This window comes from Lucilia sericata, unplaced genomic scaffold (assembly GCF_015586225.1).
Source record: "Lucilia sericata isolate MDLA Ls3-8-SP2 unplaced genomic scaffold, ASM1558622v1 Contig000242F_arrow, whole genome shotgun sequence".
Taxonomy (NCBI): Eukaryota; Metazoa; Arthropoda; class Insecta; order Diptera; family Calliphoridae; genus Lucilia; species Lucilia sericata.
In genome coordinates, this window is record NW_023994269.1 from 168902 (window position 1) to 190915 (window position 22014).

General features: G+C 30.2%; 1 protein-coding gene across 1 annotated transcript in view; it reads left to right on the plus strand.

Annotated features, from left to right (window-relative positions):
* The window catches only part of LOC119602567 (ecdysone-induced protein 74EF-like), a 100232-nt gene that overhangs the window by 54045 nt on the left and 24173 nt on the right, over positions 1-22014 (plus strand). Inside the window, exons 3-5 of the mRNA XM_037954148.1 lie at positions 1422-2021; positions 7959-8150; positions 8281-8773. Coding sequence (XP_037810076.1) covers positions 1935-2021; positions 7959-8150; positions 8281-8773 — 772 coding nt within the window. The 5' untranslated portion in view covers positions 1422-1934. The remainder of the gene's footprint in view (positions 1-1421; positions 2022-7958; positions 8151-8280; positions 8774-22014) is intronic.

Sequence of the window (22014 nt, forward strand, 5' to 3'; positions counted from 1 at the left end):
TGTACATAAACAATCATAAAAGGGACATATTTACGTATATGAATTGTTAATTTTGAAAGTATCGTGAGTCCAATGGTTGAAATGAGATATATGTAGAAGTTTTTAAATTTCAATGTTTTTAAAAAGATGTGTGCCAAAGACAATTTGCAATTTACATATGTGTTCTAAAATGTATTAAAATGTTCAGATTACATAAAACTTTTAATAGAAACTTGAATGGAATATACCACAATTCTCTAATTTATAATTTTCTCTTAAAAATTAGAATAGTTATCCTTAAACCCATTGTTTGGAATGTCACACTACTTTCAAAATTAACAGTTCATACATACATATGTATATAAATATAATTTTACTTATTAAAAAATCCATCATTTAACATCGATGTTTATTACATTGTAAAATGATTCTTACGGCTTTTTCAATAACAGCACTTTTGAGGCTTCAATATTGTTCTCAGCAGAGTTATTGTCGGGAACTAATAAAATACTTTCCTCATTGGCGTTATCATCCAATTTAATTTCTTCTCTTGGGTCATCAAAATTCCAATAAAATAAATTAATAACACTAAATAATTGTTGATTTGTAAATATACATGCAGTAAATTGTGTGTATAGGATTTTTAAAAATACAAAACACTTGTAATAAATACAAAAAAAACTTCAAAATTACTGAGCTTAAGGTGAATGATACCGAAATAATAAAATAAAAACATAATAAAAACTTCATTCATACGTAAATAAAAGCAAAATTCCCATAAAAAATGCGTTATTCGTACTATCGAACAGAAAAATTGTGACTTTATTCGTACTATAGAGTAGACAATGCAACAATTTTGCCATTCGTATTATTGGATATTCGTAATAAAGAGTATACGTACTATTGGACGTCCACTGTATTTGAATTTGATTTTAGGATTTTTGTTTAATTAATATTTCATAATTTATAAATAAAATTCTGTAATTTAAAATAACAACATTTAAATAGTTTTTTTTTTTTTCTTAATTCTGTTCGAAATCTCTACATATTTATCTATCAACCTGTTAGTTATAAAATTATTTAAAAAAAAAATTTAATAAATGAATTATAAAACATTTAAACCGACCCTGAAATTTTATGTAAAGTTTTATATAAAAAACAAATAAGATTTAAATTTTCGGATAAATCAAATTTTATTTTGATGTATTTAATGCGTTAACCGGAAACTGACTAATATTCGCCATCTTTAAATTTATTGTTTTTATTCAGCAATTTAAATTAAGACACGAGCTTTGTGTTTTTAATTATGATTTTTTGTCCAAAAATATTTTAATATATAAGAAAAAACTATGAATAAACATTATTTATATTTATTATTAAAATGTTATTAATTCTTTTTCTGTATTTTTTTTTTTTTTTTTTTTATTTTGATTTTTTTGCAGACTTATCATCACTTTTTTATACACCAACTGGTTGCCTTAATCCAAATTTTATTCAAATAATAAAAAAATAAACAAATATTGTGTGTTTTTTCAATATATTTAACTTTTATAAAATATTAGATATAGTAGTAAAAAGTAGTTAAACAAAATTTTTTATACAATTCAACAAAAACCAAACAATTATTATAAATTAACTAAATACGTCCATTTTTTAATATGAATTTATATTAAAAAAACAACAACTGATTGGCTTTAAAAAAGTAATTTTTAAATTTTATAATGTAAAATAAAAACAAACAAGTGCCTAAACAAAACAATTAAAATTTTCCAACAAAAAAGGAATTTCCCTTTTTCGAAACAAAAAGACTTTAATCGTACACGGTCATACACACTCCAAAGAGTTGGGTGTGTGTCGCCGTCTCCAGCTTTAAAATTTTTTCTTTTCCCATCACCGGTGACAAAAACACGCTGGCACTGGTGAACGAAGTTCTTAGTGGCTTTGCCTTATCAGCGATGCCATTTATTGATGACGCACTACTTTGGTGTCCGGATAACGATGGTCGTATTGTGGGTGGCTTAGATATTGCAACATGCATGCAGGTGAGTATTAAATTTTTTTAAATATGTACCACATACATATACATACATACATATATTTGCAACAAAACAAACAATGTTTTATTTTAACTAGAGTTCGCCCAGCGGTCGAAATTCGACCAGAACCAATGCTGGAAAAATTGTATAAATGTGTAAAATAAAACCATATTATTGTAGTTTAAATCTATGGTAAAAAATAACTTTATTGATATTATCAAAGTGTATAATTTGCTTTGATTAATGTTTTCTTTTAGAAAATGTGATGGGTTTTAGTAAAAGTCCCATCAGAAGTTTAAAACCTCAATTGTCAAAATTAGTTATACAACTTGTTTTACAAAAGTATTTCAAATATTTTAAAAATAAAAAATAACGAACATTTCTTCTATCGACTTATTATCCCCTGTTCAAACTACAGAGTGGATATGTTCTAAATAATTTGTCAAATCAATAAAAATATTTAAAATAAATAATGTCTTATCTAATTATAAATAAATTTTATTTGGATGTCATTAGTAGTCCTTCCATCAAGTATATGCTGTATAAATTCTCCCCTATAACACTCGACAAAGACTTCAGCAGACCTACATTTATTAAATAAACGATAAATTGCTAAGTACGGTTAAACACTCTTCATCCCAAAAGACATGATTTATATTTAGCAGTTTCATCTAGCAGTTTTATCTATTTTTATATAGCATATAACCATCACCTATTCAACTTACAGTTTTCACTTTACACTACCATTTCCTAATTGGTTAGAATAACCCAAAAAAGAAGAATATCATCAAATCCTCGCTGTGCTAAACCTGCATATAAGCGATATACCTATCCATTTATTGCGGTATATCATGTACCGGCATGACGAACTAAAATTTACTTATATTTTATACAGGCTTTTTTATTACTTACTGACAGTGAATCAATTCGTTAATCCATCATTTAAATCTTCCAAATCAATCAAAACTAATAATTATGTATCGCAATTCAGTATTTTATTTCACCGATTTTCGTTAATCCATCATTTAAATCTTCCAAATCAATCAAAACTAATAATTATGTATCGCAATTCAGTATTTTATTTCACCGATTTTTTTCGTTAAACATAATCGAATAATGTAACGACCAATAAAAAGTTCACGTTAATAATTTTATAATTTAAAAATATTCCAATACATAACTATTGACATTCTTATAGTTTTCCGATCTTTGTCTTTAAAATATTCTACGGTCGTTAAAAAGTTAGGGAATTGAAAATTCGTTAATGTAACCGATATTTGTCATTACTTTACGATATTACTGAATTCCGGTACTGATGTCCTACCAATATTTTTCCAGGTCAAACACCAATATCAGTACATTTTTTGGCATATCTTGAGGTGTCCCCAAGCATTATTTGCACATGTTTTTATATTCCCAGTTCGTTGTTTCCTCAGGAAAGTCCTTCAATTTAATTATTTTGAAAAGTTTAAATAACGAAAAACCTTCAATCGAAAACTCTGAATATAAAACTGAAGTCCTACTTCTTATAGAAATATTCGATTTGGTAACAATCGTAACGATGTTATAACAAAATAGATCATTATCTCATTCACAATTTAGCACTTTACATAAAAATATAAAACAATAAAATCCTATTTTCGCATTACCTGAGCCTGTTTGCATACTTATTTGTTTACAAAAATCTTATTAAAAACGACAAAAACAAAACATCATGCAAAATACAAAAAGAAAACAGCAACAGAGAAGTTAAACGTTTCTGCACTCTCCTCTCTTTTTTCAAAAAGCCGTGTTGTTTACTTTTTTGTTTTGTTTCTTGCTTTGTTTGTTTGTTTTTAATTTCAAGAATACGTACTTGTGACTATTGTTTCTATGTATTAGTAACAACTTTAAACGTTTATAGCTCCTAAAATTCTGAACCGATCTCATTAATATATATATTGTGCACATCTGTGAACAAATACCTTTAAAATGATATATTTTTTGCCAAGATCAGATGTATACTGTAAGAGTAAAAGGGGTCACAAAAAATCGTCTTGCCTATTAATTATATAGATACAAAAATGTGCCAATATTATATACCCATCACCATATTGTATTTAAAAAAACAGTCCGTATGTATTTTATTACAAAAAAAAGAAAAAAATTGGAAAAATGAAAAGAAAGTTATAGGTTTTTATTCAATCAGGAAGATCTGTATTTAATTTTATGTTTCTAGGTTTAATATTAAAAAGGTTTCAAAAAGTACGAGTTGAAGACCGAAAAAGTACAAAACAGTTTGCTCTTATAAATATTATCAGTGTCCTATATGTTCAATTATTCAGAAAATCAAATAAAGTACAATTTGAATGACGAAAAGGTACCAAAAACTCCACTTCATTATACCCTTCACCTTCGGGGAAGGGTATATATAAGTTTGTCATTCCGTTTGTATTTTCCACACTATAATTTTCCGACCCTATAAAGTATATATATTCCGAATCTTTATAGGTAGCGGAGTCGATTAGGCCATGTCTGTCTGTCTGTCTGTGAAATTAATTTTCTGAAGACCCCAGATATCTTCGGGATCCAAATCTTCAATAATTCTGTCAGACATGCTTTCGAGAAGTTCCCTATTTAAATTCAGCAAAACCCGTCCATTCTGTGTTTTGTTTCGTTTGGCGTTCTTGTTGTTTCTTGCTGTTGCTAAAGTAATGATAGAGTAGGAAATATTAAATAAATTGAAATTTTATAAGTTGAAGAACATAATATTACCAAAAAGTCCCTTTTTATAGGTTCTCATTTACTCTGGACTCTATATGCTTAATTTTATGTAACATATGGTCGGTCATGGCCAACCATTGATACCCTATACCAGTTTGTATGTTTAAAAATTGGATTATTTTCACCTTAATTACGAAAAATTTTAACAATTTGTTGACAAAAAAGTGATTTTATAGAAGAGAGGTTATATGGGCCTAAGGGCAAACATGGACCTATCCTTATGAATTTTCATAGAGAAATTTATACAGAATTTCATCGTAATGTTTATTATTGTTTATATTTATAAGTGAATTATTGAGCTTCAAGTCATTTTTTGAAAGGGACTTTGTATGGGGGCTAGTATCAAATGAGGCCCTATCCTTACGAAAATCGGCAGTATTATTTTGACTTATATAAAACAAAGTTTTGTTTATTTTTGTTAATATACTAAAACATTTAACATAATTATGGGCTCAAAAGCTATATTCGGGAGGTACGGTTGTATGGGGGCTAGGTGAAATAATGATCCGATTTTAAAAGGCTTCGTCCTTGGGTAAAAAGAGACGTTTGAAACATGTAGGTACAGGAGTAAATTAGAAATGATAGATCCTTCAAAAGATACATTTGGAATTTTATATAATATTGAACCTAGACATATGAAATTAAGCGTGTAGGGCCCGGCCCGCATTAAGTGAGAACATATAAAACGCGACTTTTGGTACTTTTTCATCTCCCCAAAGGTACTTTTTGAATTTTCTATTATATTGATCCTAGAAACAGGAAATTAAGAATGTAGACCCGGATTAAGTGAGAACATATAAAATGCGACTTTTTAGTACTTTTTCATTCTTCCAAATTTTTTTTTTTTTAATTTTTGATAATATTGATCCTGGAAACGTAAAAACAAGCATGTAGAGCCCGGAGTAAATAGGAATTTATAAAATGGGATTTTTTGGTACTTTTTCGTTCTTCAAAAGGTTTTTATAATATTGAACCAGGAAAATTGAACATTAAGAGCCCTAATTTAATGAATACCGGTAAGAAAGAATTTTCGTTCTATGACTGGTACTTTTTGGTTTTTATGCACACTCGTAGCATCCTGATTGAATGAAAATCTATAAAAGTGGACTTTCTGGTACTATTTCGTTTTACAACTGGCATTTTTTAATAAAATTCATACTGGCTGATTTTTTTAACATATCACATGGTGAATATACATAGAACTATTACTAGTTTTTTATAATTTTTTTTTATTTTTTCCCATCACTTCATACATTTCAGATATGAAAATTAAAAATGTTTAAGAATCATTGAAACTACATTTAAATTTCTTGCACTACGGTATTAAAAAAGTGTTGTAATTTTGTAACCACCTTCAAAAAGAAATTTTTCTCCATAAAAAGGCTTAAATATATAGGTTGTTAAGATAAAAATCAACACCAAGGTGCCATTATTTTAATTGAATCATATTTTAAATATAAAATAAAAATTTGCCCTAAAAATGTATTTTATACGAAATACTGGACTGAAATGTAATCTTCCTTTAGAAAAAATTATAATAGAATTGCATATATTAAAATGAGTGACCCAACTTTTAAAATCGATGTTTTCCGATTTGGATGATATTTGCAACTTGGTTAGTACTATTGGATAGTAGGCCAGATTCATTTCATGGTCCTTTTTTTTTGCTCAAAGAAAAACAATTTTCTTTAAGGGCTTTATAGTCCCATAATGGGATACGAGTGCGATATCTATAAAAAAAAGATTTTTTAACTCACGATTAAGATTTTTTCAATATTTGGAACTTAATTTTCCCCTATTTTTTCAAAATGGCCGTTTTTGTTGTTTTTTTTTATTACTCAAAAGACAGCTGAGACCATTTCCTTTAAGAGCCTTGTGGTTACTTAGTACTAACCTTGGTGCAAATTTCATCAAAATCGATTTTTTGAGTTGGGTCATTGACATGAAATTGCCCATATACAAAACCTTAAAATTTTTGCATTAACCCTTGTCCAGGCCAGTGTAATTGTTGTAATTAAATTTCACAAAAATATTTTGCCTAATATTTTTCACATTTTCAGTGCATGAAAACCCTTAGCTTGATAATAATTCACCAATGGTTTGAAAATCAAATTTTAGTAATTATAAACCTTTGATAAATGATTATAAAGAAGAAAAAAATTTTAGGAAGTTCTCAAAACTTATGTATAATTTTCTCCCTTAGGGGGAAGTGTAAACTACTTCTTGAGGAACTTACTCATAATAATTTATCAAAAGTTTATAGAAAAACTAGAAAAAATCTGAAGGGGTCTTTGTATGCTAGGATCAAATGAGGCCCGATCATTACGAAAATCGGAAGCATCATTTAAACTTATATAAAATCAAGATTTGCAGATTTTTGTATAGGTCCTACAGCATTAAACATAATTATAAACTCAAAAGCCCTATTCTGGGGGTACGGTTGTATGGGGGCTAGGCGAAATAATGGACCAATTTTCCATAGCGTTCATCCTTGGGGCAAAAGATGAGTATGTGCCAAATTTTATCAAATTATCTTAAAAATTGCGTCCTGTATCGTGCGCACAAGGTTTAAATGGACAAACAGACGGACGGACAGACATAAAGGGATTCTGAGCCTATTGGTATACTTTAAGGTGGGTGTAGGAGCAAAATTTTTGAGTGTTACAAACATCAGCACATCAGCACGCATAATACCCACTCCACTAAAGTGGTGTAGGGTATAAATATGTGTGAAAATTTGATTCTTAAATAATTATGAATAATACCCTAATCCCCTTATTCACAAACAAAATATTTATTTTATAAACGGTTTATAAATTAGATTTTGTATGAAAATTTTGTTTTATAAACCTTTTATAAAATAAAAATGTTGTTTGTAAAATTGGTATATAAACCTTTGATAAAATATAAGGACTTATGAATCTTATTATTTTTTATATATTAATTAAAAACATAAACAATTTGTTGGCAAAAGTGTGTTTAATTCTCTCAAAACTCGTCTGTGTGAAGAGAATACAAATTTTTGTTTGACAATTGATTCAGTCCCGTCTATATATTACTATATGCCTATATCATTTAAATGAACAAATTTTAAAAAATAAAACATTGATTATTTTTCCTTTCCTTTTTATGTGTTTGTGTGTGCGTCTGTTATGTCTATGATGGATTTCCACCAAACAGGATGAAGTTAACGAATCTAATGAAAATGTTAGCGAAAGTACTCAACTTGCCGAAAGCACAACAGCAGAGTTAAATGCCTTGGAGCCCTCATTGTGCAACAATGATTCCTCCGATGACTTGTTTCGTCAACTATCAGAGAGCAATTTTGAAATTGAGAGTCTTCTATCCGATTTAGCAACAGTTGAAGTGAAAGTAAAGTATTTTCCTTTTTTATTGTTGAATATTTGCAACAATTACAATCCATTGTTATTCTTATTATTATTATTTGTAGGTCTCAAACTAATTGTACTTTTTGTTTGTTTTCCATTTTTATGACTCACAGGAGGAGAACAACAATATCAGTGATGTTACCAGTGATGTTGTGGGACGAAGTCAACATGATACATTCGTTGCATTAGTCAATGGCAGCGGTGGAGTTGGCGGTGTCGTAAATGGCATGGTTAATGGGGGTGGTGGTGGCAATGTCACTACCTCCGGCAATAATTTAATCTCGGGAAATGCGATACAGCTGCCGGGTGAAAATTCTGCTTTGGGTTCTGTAGGTACAAATTCGCTAACATTGGAACCCACTGCAGCTTCTTCTACCCAGGAGCAGGCCAATAGTAGTACATTTCTTAACCAAAATACCAACAACAGCAATAGCAACTCTAATTTAAGTAACAATAATAATAACAATAGCAACAACGACAGTACCAATATATTCGATGACAGCTCATCACGCTACCTGATTGCAGCGAACCCACTGCTGGCGGAAAAGTTGATGTCGAAAAGTTTAATACTCAATAAAAACGACAAAACAATAGCTGACTTCAAAGGTAAGTTGGACTTCTGTATAATTTTTGTCATTTGTCTTTGTAACGCCAATTTCTTATGCGTTGCTTTAAAAACGTCATAACCTTTAAACTATACTTTTAAAACTAGAGGATACATATGAGTATTTCCATAATTTTAAATTATTTTAACTCAGCGACTGACTTAAATCAGCAAGTGTTTTTTGGGTAATTAAATTATTTCAATAATTTGTATAAATTTGAGTTTATGCTACTTTGGCTCATAGATTTTGCGAATTCGACATTTTAAATGGTTATAGTTTTAAAAAGCTAGGAGCAGTGAAAACTTTTAAAAAAAATTATTGTGACAAACCAAAAATTTGTCCTTGTTTGAAGTACTGTAGGAGCGTATCTCCAAATTTTGATTAAGTGTGTTCTTCCACAATTTGTTTAGATCTTTAGACAAAATTATGAGTTATAATAAATTAGAGTACCATCACTAATGACGAGTTATAGGGTGGTAAAGTCGACAAGACGATTTCTTATTTTTTAATTTGTACACTTTTTTTACTAAAGAATTGACGTACGTACCCTCATATCACTAGAAATTTTGTACTTACTCCCACTCACAATTTATTTTTCTTACCGAAGTTCCGACAAAAAACTACCAAAACGTTCCAAAAACTACCAAATTTTTCCTTAGGGACAATTGCTTTTGTTTAGAGTTTCATTATTTTTAAAACTAATATGTAATATCATACAATGATTTGTTCCAAAGAATCAATGGTTTACTTTTACGTAATTAGTTATGAAATACATAATTGCTGTTTTCGACAAAATTTGTACCAAAATCATTCCCGAGAAAATAGTAATAGTATTATATTCGGCTATGACGAATCATAAATGTATATCCACCATCAGCATCTATCGTATAAATTGAGGACTTTATGGATAAATCCTTTTATTATACTACGGTTAACTAATTTGCTATTTATTGATAATAAAATTATTTTCCTGAAAAGGGGCTATATGGCTGAAATAGGATCAATTGTGGACCAATCGACATAGATTTCGGTTCTTAAAAAATTGTTTCAACAGACAGACGGGCGGACATGGCTATATCGTCTTAGAATCTAATAAGAAGCTAGAAAAAATATATCCTTACAAACGGAATCACAAAATCAATATACCCTAACATTGTTATACCCATCAAAAAAGATTGGGGTATATTAATTTTGTGATTCCGTTTGTAAGGTAGTAGACCCCAAATTATATATTCATTCATGAATCTGGCTTCTTAGAAAAAAAAAAATGAATTAGTGTGACCCCCAGTAGGTTAGTGGTTTATGTTATAGCTGAAGCATTGGTTAGGAAGTTCACAACGGTACCGATGCAGGCCTAGAAGTATTCCTTCGGATTTTATGTAACATCCTCATTTCAAACTAACTAACTTCATGAATCAGAAATGTTGAAATACATAGAAACTTAATATTTTCTTAGAACAAACAATATAAACTTAACAAGGATAAACTTAAGATTGACGTATTTATTGAAATTCTTATTACTTTGCCATAACAAGGTCAGAAATGTTTAAAAATTCATATGCATGAGATCAAAATTATCTCATCCTACCAAATTTGGACCAAAATTTAAACCTACCAACCAAACAACCAAAAGTCATTTCAGAGATTTGAAACTACCAATTTTGGTCCAATTGGACCAAAGTGGCAACGCTGCTTACTCCTAATGTAAACTGAAGGAAATTTTCTAACTGATTTAAAAAAAATTAAATATGACAATTAATAGCACCTTGTAATCGATTCACCTTTGTTGGTTTTTGTTTGGTTTGTGTCTTTAATAAAAAATTTAAATATCAAATTAATTTTTCTCCAAAAACGATAATTTTTATAAGACAAAAATATCGAAAAGTCTCCACATTTATTGATAATTTTATATTTATCGAAAAAAAGTTTCCACAACGTGGAAACAAACTTTTTTTGTTTTTTTTTTTATATTTTTAAAATATAGTTTTTTTTTAGAATTTTATAATTTTTATTAAATTCTAAAATTTCAAAAAAATTTTTTTTATTTAAAATTATTATTTTTTCTATAATTTTTTTCTTTTTTTCTAAAATTCATTGGAATTTATTAACAGTTTGAAAAGAATTGTTAAAAAGCTGTTTTTCATTCCATAAAGGTTTATGTCTTTGATAAAAAATGGTTAACCACTAACAAAGTATAAAAAGTATAGCATACATTTAGGTATGTTGTATTAACAGTACTTCACTAAAGCTTTTATTAATGAAATACTGAGGGGAAAAGCTTTCGTACTGACAAATATAGGCAACATTTTATAAATCTAGAAAACTTTAATTAACCCATTCGTTCCCACTGTACCCAAGCGAGTACGAAGCGAGTACGAAAACAAAATAATCGGTTTAAAATGCTACATTATCCATATTACTGAGTTTTTTTTTTTTTGTAAAATTAGATATTTGGAACATTACTTTAGAATCTAAAGAGTAAATTTATCGAATTATAAAGTCATAAAAACATAACGGTAAATTTTAAATAATTTTTTGTCAACGATTTCTCGAACCATTCATTGTAATTTGATGTCTAACTTTTTACTGAAAAATAAAGTAAACAGATCATAACATTGGGATTTTGTTGAAAAAAAATAAAAATTAGTATTTCAATTTATTTTTATAAGCTTAAATGTTGGTGTACTCGCTTAGGCACAATTTGAACCCATGCCTATTTTTTCATATATGTATCTTAATTATCTTTTAAGGATGTTTATGTCCTTTTCGGTAAATATTTTAGAAGCCTTGTAGGTGCTACTGATTATCGTTATAATAAAATCATTTCACATTTAATTTTTTTCATTATTTTTTTTAATATTTCCAAGAAATTGATGAAAAAGGAATTGATGTATACAGTTAATTATTTGAGGATCTACTAGACAACATTTTTGGTGAATGGGAATTGCATGACAGTTGCGTCAGTGAAGAGTACATCCCAGTTGAATTTTAATTAATTTATTATTTATTTTAGCACAAATATCAATAAAGTGTAGAAAAAGTGCACTGAATACGGTAATTCACAGAGAATTTCATTTCATAATTAATCTAATGGAAAAATTAGCAATGCTAATTTTATGTAGAAAAGTACAAAAATTTTAAATTTATTGATTTTAAGATGGTTGGGATCTAATGGGTTAATTTATAAAATATAAACCGTTAACGATAAAAGTGCTTACATTCCATGATACAACCAATATTGTTATATTATGCTTACATATGTACATACTTAAAAAAATAAATCTAAAATGAAAAAAGTCACTTTAAACCAATTTATTCGTCATTCGACTGCTTAAGAAATATCTAGAGAAAACCCTACGCACTGATCGCATTTTCATATACACAAGTGCGTTCTATTTCAGACAACAAGTATTTGTTCCGAATTGTGCGTATGAGTCCATACGACACATGGATTTAAATCGAGGTTTTCTCAATAAATATGATAAAATAGGGTTGAAATCGATTTGTCCTTTCGGATACTTTTGTACAAATTTCTGAATATTTTTATTGGAGTATAAACAAAGTGATTCAAAAATATTTAAACTTTCTATTCGTCAATTATCATTTCTTTTACTACATCATCTAGTTCCAAAAGATGTTTACGAGGTTGACGTCTTATACTACTTATATAAGCATCAGATGGTGCAAGCAAGCGATGCAAAACATCAGTATTCATGCAGTTCTACTACAGAAAGTTCTGCTGGTTATGTTATGTCCTTTCCATCCATAAGAATTTTATGGACTGTGGTGGGCATGAAGTATCAGTTGTATTTACATATAAACAAATAGTTCATATACGTATTTTTAACTTTAAATAACGCCCACGCACTCTCGTGGGATAAACGAGTGAATTAAGCAAAATAAGCGAATTTATCACATGTGATAATCGCGTGAATCTCGTTAGGTAAACTCTTGATTCACTCGATGAAAGAATCGATTCACTCGGAGTTGGTACTATCTGCTTGTTTATTTCAATAATAATCCCTATGCGAATCGACCCAAACAAGGGTAATATCAGATAGGCTACCCAGCTTTGACAGATCTTTCTTGTATTGTCTGAGTAATAGTGAAATGTTAGAATAAGAGTTTAGTGAGGGAAGCGCCGCTTGATTATCAGATAAAATTGTTTATTTTAACTTCACAAAAGACACCAGACCAACACCGCAGTTCATTTAAGAACCATCCGTAAAGATTCCTGCCATATTTTCACTCGGTACACCACTCGCTCCTAGAAGGAACTCTGACTTTGAAAACTCTATCAAAGTCCGTGTTTGGGATAATATAGTCGGATGTTTGGTTCAAGATTAGAGGTAGTAGGCTTAAAATCTTAGCATGTCCATATGTTATTGATCCCCAATTTCCGGATTAGTTACATGCAGATCTATGGGTAGAACGTGCAATATAGTATTCAGGGCTTCTGAAGGACTAGATCTCAGAGCACCTGTTATTCCCATACATGCTGATCTCTGAACTTTGTATAGCTGATTGTATAGCTAGTTGAAAGCTGAGTTAAGCCTTCTAGTTTAGTATGCAAGTCGATAAGTGTTTCCAGCGTTTTGAGCTGAAAAGATGAAATACTAATTGTCTTTGGGAATGAAAACGACCTTAACCTTTTTCCAATTGACAATAACATGGTTGAGAGAGTGGCTGAGCGTAAATATTCTATAAAGCCAAGGGATGATATATTCCTTTGCAATTTGTAACATCTTTGGAAAATTACTATTTGAATGGGGAAAGCTATCAATCGCCCAAGAAATGCTGTCATGAGAGATTATATCACTATTGATTCCCGATAGAGTCCGGCTTTCAAAAGCAATTTCTGCGACAGCATTCTTGCAGCCCGGGAAATGTGTATTCAGTAGGATGTCAAGAGATTCTTCAGATGATTCCGACCAAGTGTCCTATCAAAGATAATTCAATTGTGGCCTGAGAATGACTTTTTTTGAATTCCCCCCACCTATCAACTAATATCTGTCGTTATTGAGTGCAATATCTAGTACTTCTTCCCACCCACTATAGTTGTCCGAACTCGAAAAGATGAATGTTAGTGTCTTAACAGAATTACATATGTATACTTAGTTTGTGAGTTGTATTAATGAAATTGAATATTGACTCACGTATGTATGGCCATCGCCTTGGATACGGATGATGGACCAGTCATCCATGTGTATGTTGGGTGGGATTTTATAGCTTCAAACATTCCAACATTTTCGGTGCTTCGGTTGTCGTTTTTGGTAACCAAATTCTTGCGCGAGGCCTCATTACAATTTCTTCAGCTGGGATTAGCCTAACTTATCAAGGAATACATTTGAGAATTCTTCAAGACGTTTGATAACCCTGTATCCCCTGTGAATCTCAGTGGAGTCAAAACGAAGCAAAGTCATCCATAACTTCCTCGGTTAATTTGTATTTGATGGCACCCTGTTCTGGGGCTAATGACATGAATCTCCTTTGAAGTTTGCCAGGGTCATGATGAGATGATCATCTGGCAATTGTGGAGGGCCCATGAGCGGCTTTTATGTTGGCTTCCTTTCCATTTATTAGCGATTTACCTTCCTCTGTCTGAGATCGGTTGGATCTCTCTGTATTTTGGGCTACATCCAAAAGCTTTTGATATTCATCTACCACAGCTTGATATTTGATGCGATCTTTCTCGTCTCGGTCATGTAGGGTACCATTTGCAGCATTCTTAGCAATCTTAGGATATTTATATACATATGAACTGCAGGAGTCAGAGGGGGTCAAAGTTGGACATTTTGGCCATACAGGATTTTATTTAAATAAGAGTAACTTTTTCCTATTGGTCCTAGTAAAAACTGTCCAAAGATGTTCAGATAGCTATTTCTTAATTTTTTCAAAAAAAAAAAAAAAAAAAATAATAAAAAAAAAAATAATTTTTTAAATATTTTTAAAATTTTTTTTTAATATATTTTTTTCTTATTTTTTCAAAATTGTCGTTTTTGTAGTATTTTTTTGCTCAAAAGAAAACTTAGGCTCAAAAGAAAACAGGCCATTAAGAGCTTTGTGATTACTTAGTGTGTCCGGCCTACTACCCCATAGTACTACCCTTGATGCAAATTTCATCCAAATCGGAAGACATCGTTTTTTAAAGTTGGGTCACTTGACATGAAATTCCCCATATATATGGTATATTTTGAGGATCTTTTCCTGATTTTTACTCCGTACTCTTTTTTTGTCAATAGGTCGTAGGTCTTGGCTTCTGCTTGAGGCTTGCTTTTTATGATTATTTCCTAACGATGCGACCAAAGTTTCCCATGTCCGTCCATCTATCTTTATGTTGAGAACACGATAGAATCCGAACGGAATGAGTTATAGAGTTTGTTATTGCCATATCGCTCCACGTTTTCCAATATATATATATATATATATATATATATATATATATATATATATATATATATATATATATATATATATATATATATATATATACGAATTATATAGTGTCAGGCCCTTTCGTAATACCGAAAAATTCGTATTATTGAACAACACATTTTGTATGTTTAAATTCAAATAATACACATAAAATATTGGATTTTATTTATTTTTGTTTTATTTTTCATGAAAAATTACATAACGGAACAAAATATAATAAATGTGTATTATTTTAAATAAATTTCTTGTACATAAACAGGCATAAAAGGGACATATTTACGTATATGAATTGTTAATTTTGAAAGTATCGTGAGTCCAATGGTTGAAATGAGATATATGTAGAAGGTTTTAAATTTTAATGTTTTTAAAAAGATTTGTGCCAAAGACAATTTGGAATTTACATATGTGTTCTAAAATGTATTAAAATGTTCAGATTACATAAAACTTTTATTAGAAACTTGAATGGAATATACCACAATTCTCTAATTTATAATTTTCTCTTAAAAATTAGAATAGTTTTCCTTAAACCCATTGTTTGGAATGTGGAGTCACACTACTTTCAAAATTAACAGTTCATACATACATATGTATATAAATATCATTTTACTTATTAAAAAATCCATCATTTAACATCGATGTTTATTACATTGTAAAATTATTCTTACGGCTTTTTCAATAACAGCGCTTTTGAGGCTTCAATATTGTTCTCAGCAGAGTTATTGTCGGGAACTAATAAAATACTTTCCTCATTGGCGTTATCATCCAATTTAATTTCTTCTCTTGGGTCATCAAAATTCCAATAAAATAAATTAATAACACTAAATAATTGTTGATTTGTAAATATACATGCAGTAAATTGTGTGTATAGGATTTTTAAAAATACAAAACACTTGTAATAAATAGAAAAAAACTTCAAAATTACTGAGCTTAAGGTGAATGATACCGAAATAATAAAATAAAAACATAATAAAAACTTCATTCATACGTAAATAAAACCAAAATTCCCATAAAAAATGCGTTATTCGTACTATCGAACAGAAAAATTGTGACTTTATTCGTACTATAGAGTAGACAATGCAACAATTTTGCCATTCGTATTATTGAATATTCGTAATAAAGAGTATACGTACTATTGGACGTCCACTGTATATATATATATTGAAAAGTGTTACTATAGCGATGAAATTCAATATAAATAAGTTTCATATGAGCCAAAATCTCCACTAATTTTTATGAGGATCAGTCCATAATTGACCCTACCCCCCATATAAGGTCCCCTTCAGAAAATGACTTCAAAGCGATGAAATTTGACATAAGTGTCTTACTAGCCAAAATCCCTCTACCAGATTTTATGTGGATCGGTTCAAAATTTACCCTACCCCCGTATAAGGTCCCCTTCAGAAAATTACTCTCACGCTCATTACTGGCTTAAAAGTAAGAGCATTGAGATAAAATTCAACATAAGTAAGTTTTTTATGAGTCAAAACCTTTCTACTGACTTTTATGACAAACGCCATATGATTGATCAGAAAATCAGAAAATAACATTAACGCTCATTACTTGATTCAAAATACGATTATAGCGCTGAAATTTGACATAAATAAGTCTTTTACGAGCCAAAATCTCTCTACCAAATTTTATGTGGATCGGTTCAAAATTGACCCTACCTTCAGAAAATTACTCTCACGCTCATTTCTGGCTTAAAGGTAAGAGCATTGAGCATAAAATTCAATATAAGTAAGTTTTTTATGAGTCAAAACCTCTCTACTGATTTTTATGACAATCGGCATATGATTGATCCCCATATAGCTCCTCTTAAGATAATGACTATAAAGCTCATTACTGGCTTAAAAATACGAGCAAAGCGATGAAATTCGACACAAGTTAAAATCACTCTGCCAAATTTATTGAGGATCGGTCCATAATTGGCCCTACCCGTATATGGAATCCCCTTCAGAAAATGACTATAACGATCATCTCTGGCTTAAAAATATGTGTACAGTTATGAAATTTGATAAAAGAAAATTGTATAGGAACTTAAATCTTCCTACCGAATTTCATGCGGAAAGTGTCGGTTACTTACCCTACCCGCCCATATAAGCCTGCCTCCAGAAAATTACTTTAACGCTAATTACTGACATAAAAATGCGAGTATAGCGATGATATTCGATGTAAACATGTTTATATGAACCAAAATCGATCTAAAAAGTTTTATGAAAAACGGTTTGTAAATTTGATGAGTGATCATGATGTTAGGGAGCATTCCTTTTATTGCACACGGTTTGATGGTGGTTTTATGAGATTTGGCAAAGCCGAATATAACACTCTCACTTTTTATACCCTCCACCACCATCAGTGGTGATAGAGGGTATATATAAGTTTGTCATTCCGTTTGTAACACTGAGAAATATTCATCTGAGACCCAACAAAGTATATATATTCTGGGTCCTTATCAAATTCTGAGTCGATTTAGCTATGTCCGTCTGTCCGTCTGTCTGTCTGTCTGTATAAAACACGCTCACGTTAAAACGAAGCAAAGTAAATCAACCAAATTCACCGAAAATATTCATTGTTATCCTAAGCAGTTTGGTATTGAAAATGAGCAAAATCGGTTCACACCGGGAAAAGTTATGAATCAAAATTTAAAACAACCTCGAAAAAAATAAGCATTTTTTACACATTTTTATGTAATTTTCTCGAAAACTATGCAAGGTACTTCCATGAAAATCACCACACATTCGTTTCTGTATAAGATCTTGATTCTTGCTGAAAATTGTAAGAATCGTCCACAATTTCATATACCTCCCATACAAAAGTACATATTCCCGGAAAATTAGTTTTTTGTTAATAACTTCCGTCACAATGTCGATATCTTCACAAAATTTTACAAATTAAAATCTTATGTCAACAGAATTGATCCAGAGAAAAACTTTTTTCGATCGGTCCATAATTGGACATAGCTCCCATACAAGGTCCCCTCCCGAAAATCACTTAAACGCACAAATTTCTTTACTAAGTTAAGATATCCATATAAAATTTGGTACAAGTATTGCTCTCACATACAGAAATATTGTTATGAATTTTTTTTCCGATCGGTCCATAATTGGTCATAGCTCCCATACAAGGTCCCCTCCCGAAAATCACTTAAAACCACATAACTCATTAGTAAATGAAGATATCCATATAAAATTTGGTACAAGTATTGCTTTTATATACAGAAATATTATTACGACATTTTTTTCCGATCGGTTCATAATTGGTCATAGCTCCCATACAAGGTCCCCTCCCGAAAATCACTTAAACGCACAAATTTCATTACTAAATTAAGATATCCATATAAAATTTGGTACAAGTATTGCTCTCACATACAGAAATATTGTTATGAATTTTTTTTCCGATCGGTCCATAATTGGACATAGCTCCCATACAAGGTCCCCTCCCGAAAATCACTTAAACGCACAAATTTCATTACTAAATTCAGATATCCATATAAAATTTGGTACAAGTATTGCTCTCACATACAGAAATATTGTTATGAATTTTTTTTCCGATCGGTCCATAATTGGTCATAGCTCCCATACAAGGTCCCCTCCCGAAAATCACTTAAACGCACAAATTTCATTACTAAATTAAGATATCCATATAAAATTTGGTACAAGTATTGCTCTTATATACAAAAATTTTACTATGAAATATTATATATATGTATTTGGAAAATCCTTAAATCTTTCACACACGCATACATGCAAATTATTAAATATCGCTAAGCGCTATAAAAATATATATAAAGAAAATGGCGTTTGTAATGTTCAATAAATCTTGGAATTGTAATAGATTTAAGCTGTTTAAATCTTGGGATTTTTTCTATTTAAGACATGAGAAAACTTATTTCTACAAATATTTGATCAATTACAAAAGTATTAATATAAAAGTAGCTGGTGGAGGGTATTTAAGATTCGGCTCAGCCGAATATAGCACTCTAACTTGTTTTATTTAGGTTGATTGATGTGATTAAGGTTCATATTTTGGTTCCACGAGTATGCACGTAATGGGAAGGACGAACCATGCAGTGATGACGAACATGGACTAGACTAGGAATTACTTGTCGTAGCATTGGATGGGAGCTGTTTGACTAATCTTCTTTTACCACTAATTTGTCATTCAGGTTCTTGGCACTTCTACCAACCACCTTAACATTACAAGAGGGGAATGGAATAATTGGGAAAAGTTATTTCAAAGGTACTTAGGATTAGAAAAGAGCGGATAACCTTTGATCGTGAAGGCTTTTAAGTTCGTCTCCTCTCGAGAAGACATTGCTAGTGCAGAGTCTATTTGAGAAAGAAGATCCTCAGGCAACATTTAAGCCACACCATCGCGCCAAGATAGTTATCCATATATTTCAAAAATTGATACCTTTAAAAACAAATTTCGAGTCTACATTTGTATCAATAAATATAAGAATCGTGTAATGAAACGTTTCATTTTCACAGTACAATTGATTTCTAATAACATCCCAACGCCATGGAAATTATTATAAATTATTAAAAATTAACGTAAAAGTTGAAAATTTCTTGAAATTATAACAGAAATGTCGCCCATTTCAATTTAAAACATTATTATGCAATTACATATATAAATCAAAAAGTTGTGAAATTGTAAAGCCTAAGGAATATTAATAAATGATTTTTCTGGAATTATTTTCATAGCCAAAAACTTTAAAAATATGTTTTATAAATAATTTAAAAGTTATTAGATTTGTACACGTTTCATTTTATTTTACATGCAGAGCATCTGTTTGAAGGTATGAGTCGTAATTTTATATAAATGCCATTTTTTGTACGAATAAAAAATGTCTGCCTTAATCAGAAACCAGTAGAAGAAATGAAACAGAAATTTCCAATACCCATAACATGTCCAAAGGAATAACCTTTCGAAGGCCACCAAAAGTACAATGATCTTTCTCTTTCGTTCTCTGCAACTGAAAATAAATTCCACACCTTTTCCATGCGTGTATATTCACTTCTCGTTTCTTTCTCCATGTATTTGGAAAATATAATTTAGAGTAAGAGAATATTTCATTGTATATGAGCCCTAAAAGGATCTTACCCACCACCTGCAGCAACAAGAAAATAAATATCCGAATATGAAAAGTGTAGCAGCATGTAGAGGAGCTTCTTGTTCTACGCAATACAAATCACAAATCCTTAAATTTGTACGCGTGTTTGTATCGGAGGGAGTCTATAGAATCAAACATTTCTAGAGACAAATTTTATGTCTTTCTTTTTTACTTTTTTTGTAAAAATTGTTTTGTGGAAGCAGACATATCCTTCCTTTCTTTTTATATTTATTATTGCTTACAACAGTTATATTTTTCATACATTCAACTCTCTACACCCATTACAAATATATTTGATTTTTTTTTTTTTGTAAAAAGGAAAGAAAATACATGAACAGAACTTTATAAAAGTATGAAAACGACTAAGTAGGGGATTTGCGCATTTCGTTCATTTTTTGTACTTATATTGTTTGAATACAGTTAAAGAAATAGTCGCTTAACACTGAAAAATTTGCCTCAAACATGTAAAAACTTACACATTTTAAGATCACATATATGGTTAGTGTATATTAACCTGTTTAATTCATTTATTTCGGTTAACTTAACAATATTTTCGGTTAACCGGCTTATCCGGTTTTTACGTTTTTCAAAATATTGTAATTTTACTATTTCGCTATATAGAAAATATGTATATACAGATTCAAACAATGTTTATTTACTATGGGATACTATTTTGGTGGGTAAGTATTATTTTGTATTGATGTACTAATATCCTTTTCGAAATGACAGGTTCAATAATTTTCCAAGACATAATGCAAGAAAAACCTTCCGAATAATTTTCTTTTGAAATGCATGTTGCCTCTGCTTGTTACCTATACATGAAAGTTGGCAACCGATTAAATGCAATTTAAAATTGACTATTGGTTTAGATTCCGAACAATGTTTTCGATCAATGCCGGTATTACTGCCGGTGGCAGTTAAACTCATTAAGTGTTTTTGTACACTAATCAAATACTTTCAGTTCGCGGAGAGAAATCCAAAAATAATTAAAATGTAGTAGAATCTAAGTAAAGCGATCCAGAAAGATCAAATTTGGGAAAATAGTTTTGTTGTTGTTTAAATAATTTTGTTAACCATTTTAAACAATATTATATCACTTTCGATACCTGCTCAATCAGAGGTGTAACAACATAATTATTTAAAAAGAACCTTTCATAGATTGTAAAAGTGATTACAACGTTTTTACTAATCTACACAAATTTCTTTAACTGTATTCTATACTACTCTGCAAATATTACAGAAAATCATACACCTTCCCAGTAAAACAGTCAGTCAGCTATCCATTCATCTATACAGGCGACATACACAGGCATACGTAAACACAAATAACATCTTCCATATAATCAGCCATCAACTAAAACCAAATCAACAAAAATAACGGAAAACAGCAACTACAACAATAGCAATAACAACAACTACAAAAAAACCTAACAACGACATAAACACCAACAGCAACAAAAACAATCTCCATAGTCTCAGACGAAGCACACGCACACACACATTACCCTACCCGCATCCATCTGCAGGCTTAGTCGTCGGGTCAATAAATTCTACAGTATGGAAATATACTTTCAAGGTCAAAAGGATATTGCCTTTGTTGAAAAAGCGTTTGAAAAAAGAAGGCTGCCAACAAACCCATTTACATGCAGCGACAGAAATTTCGGGATCTCTAAAGGCAATATGGTGCGTAT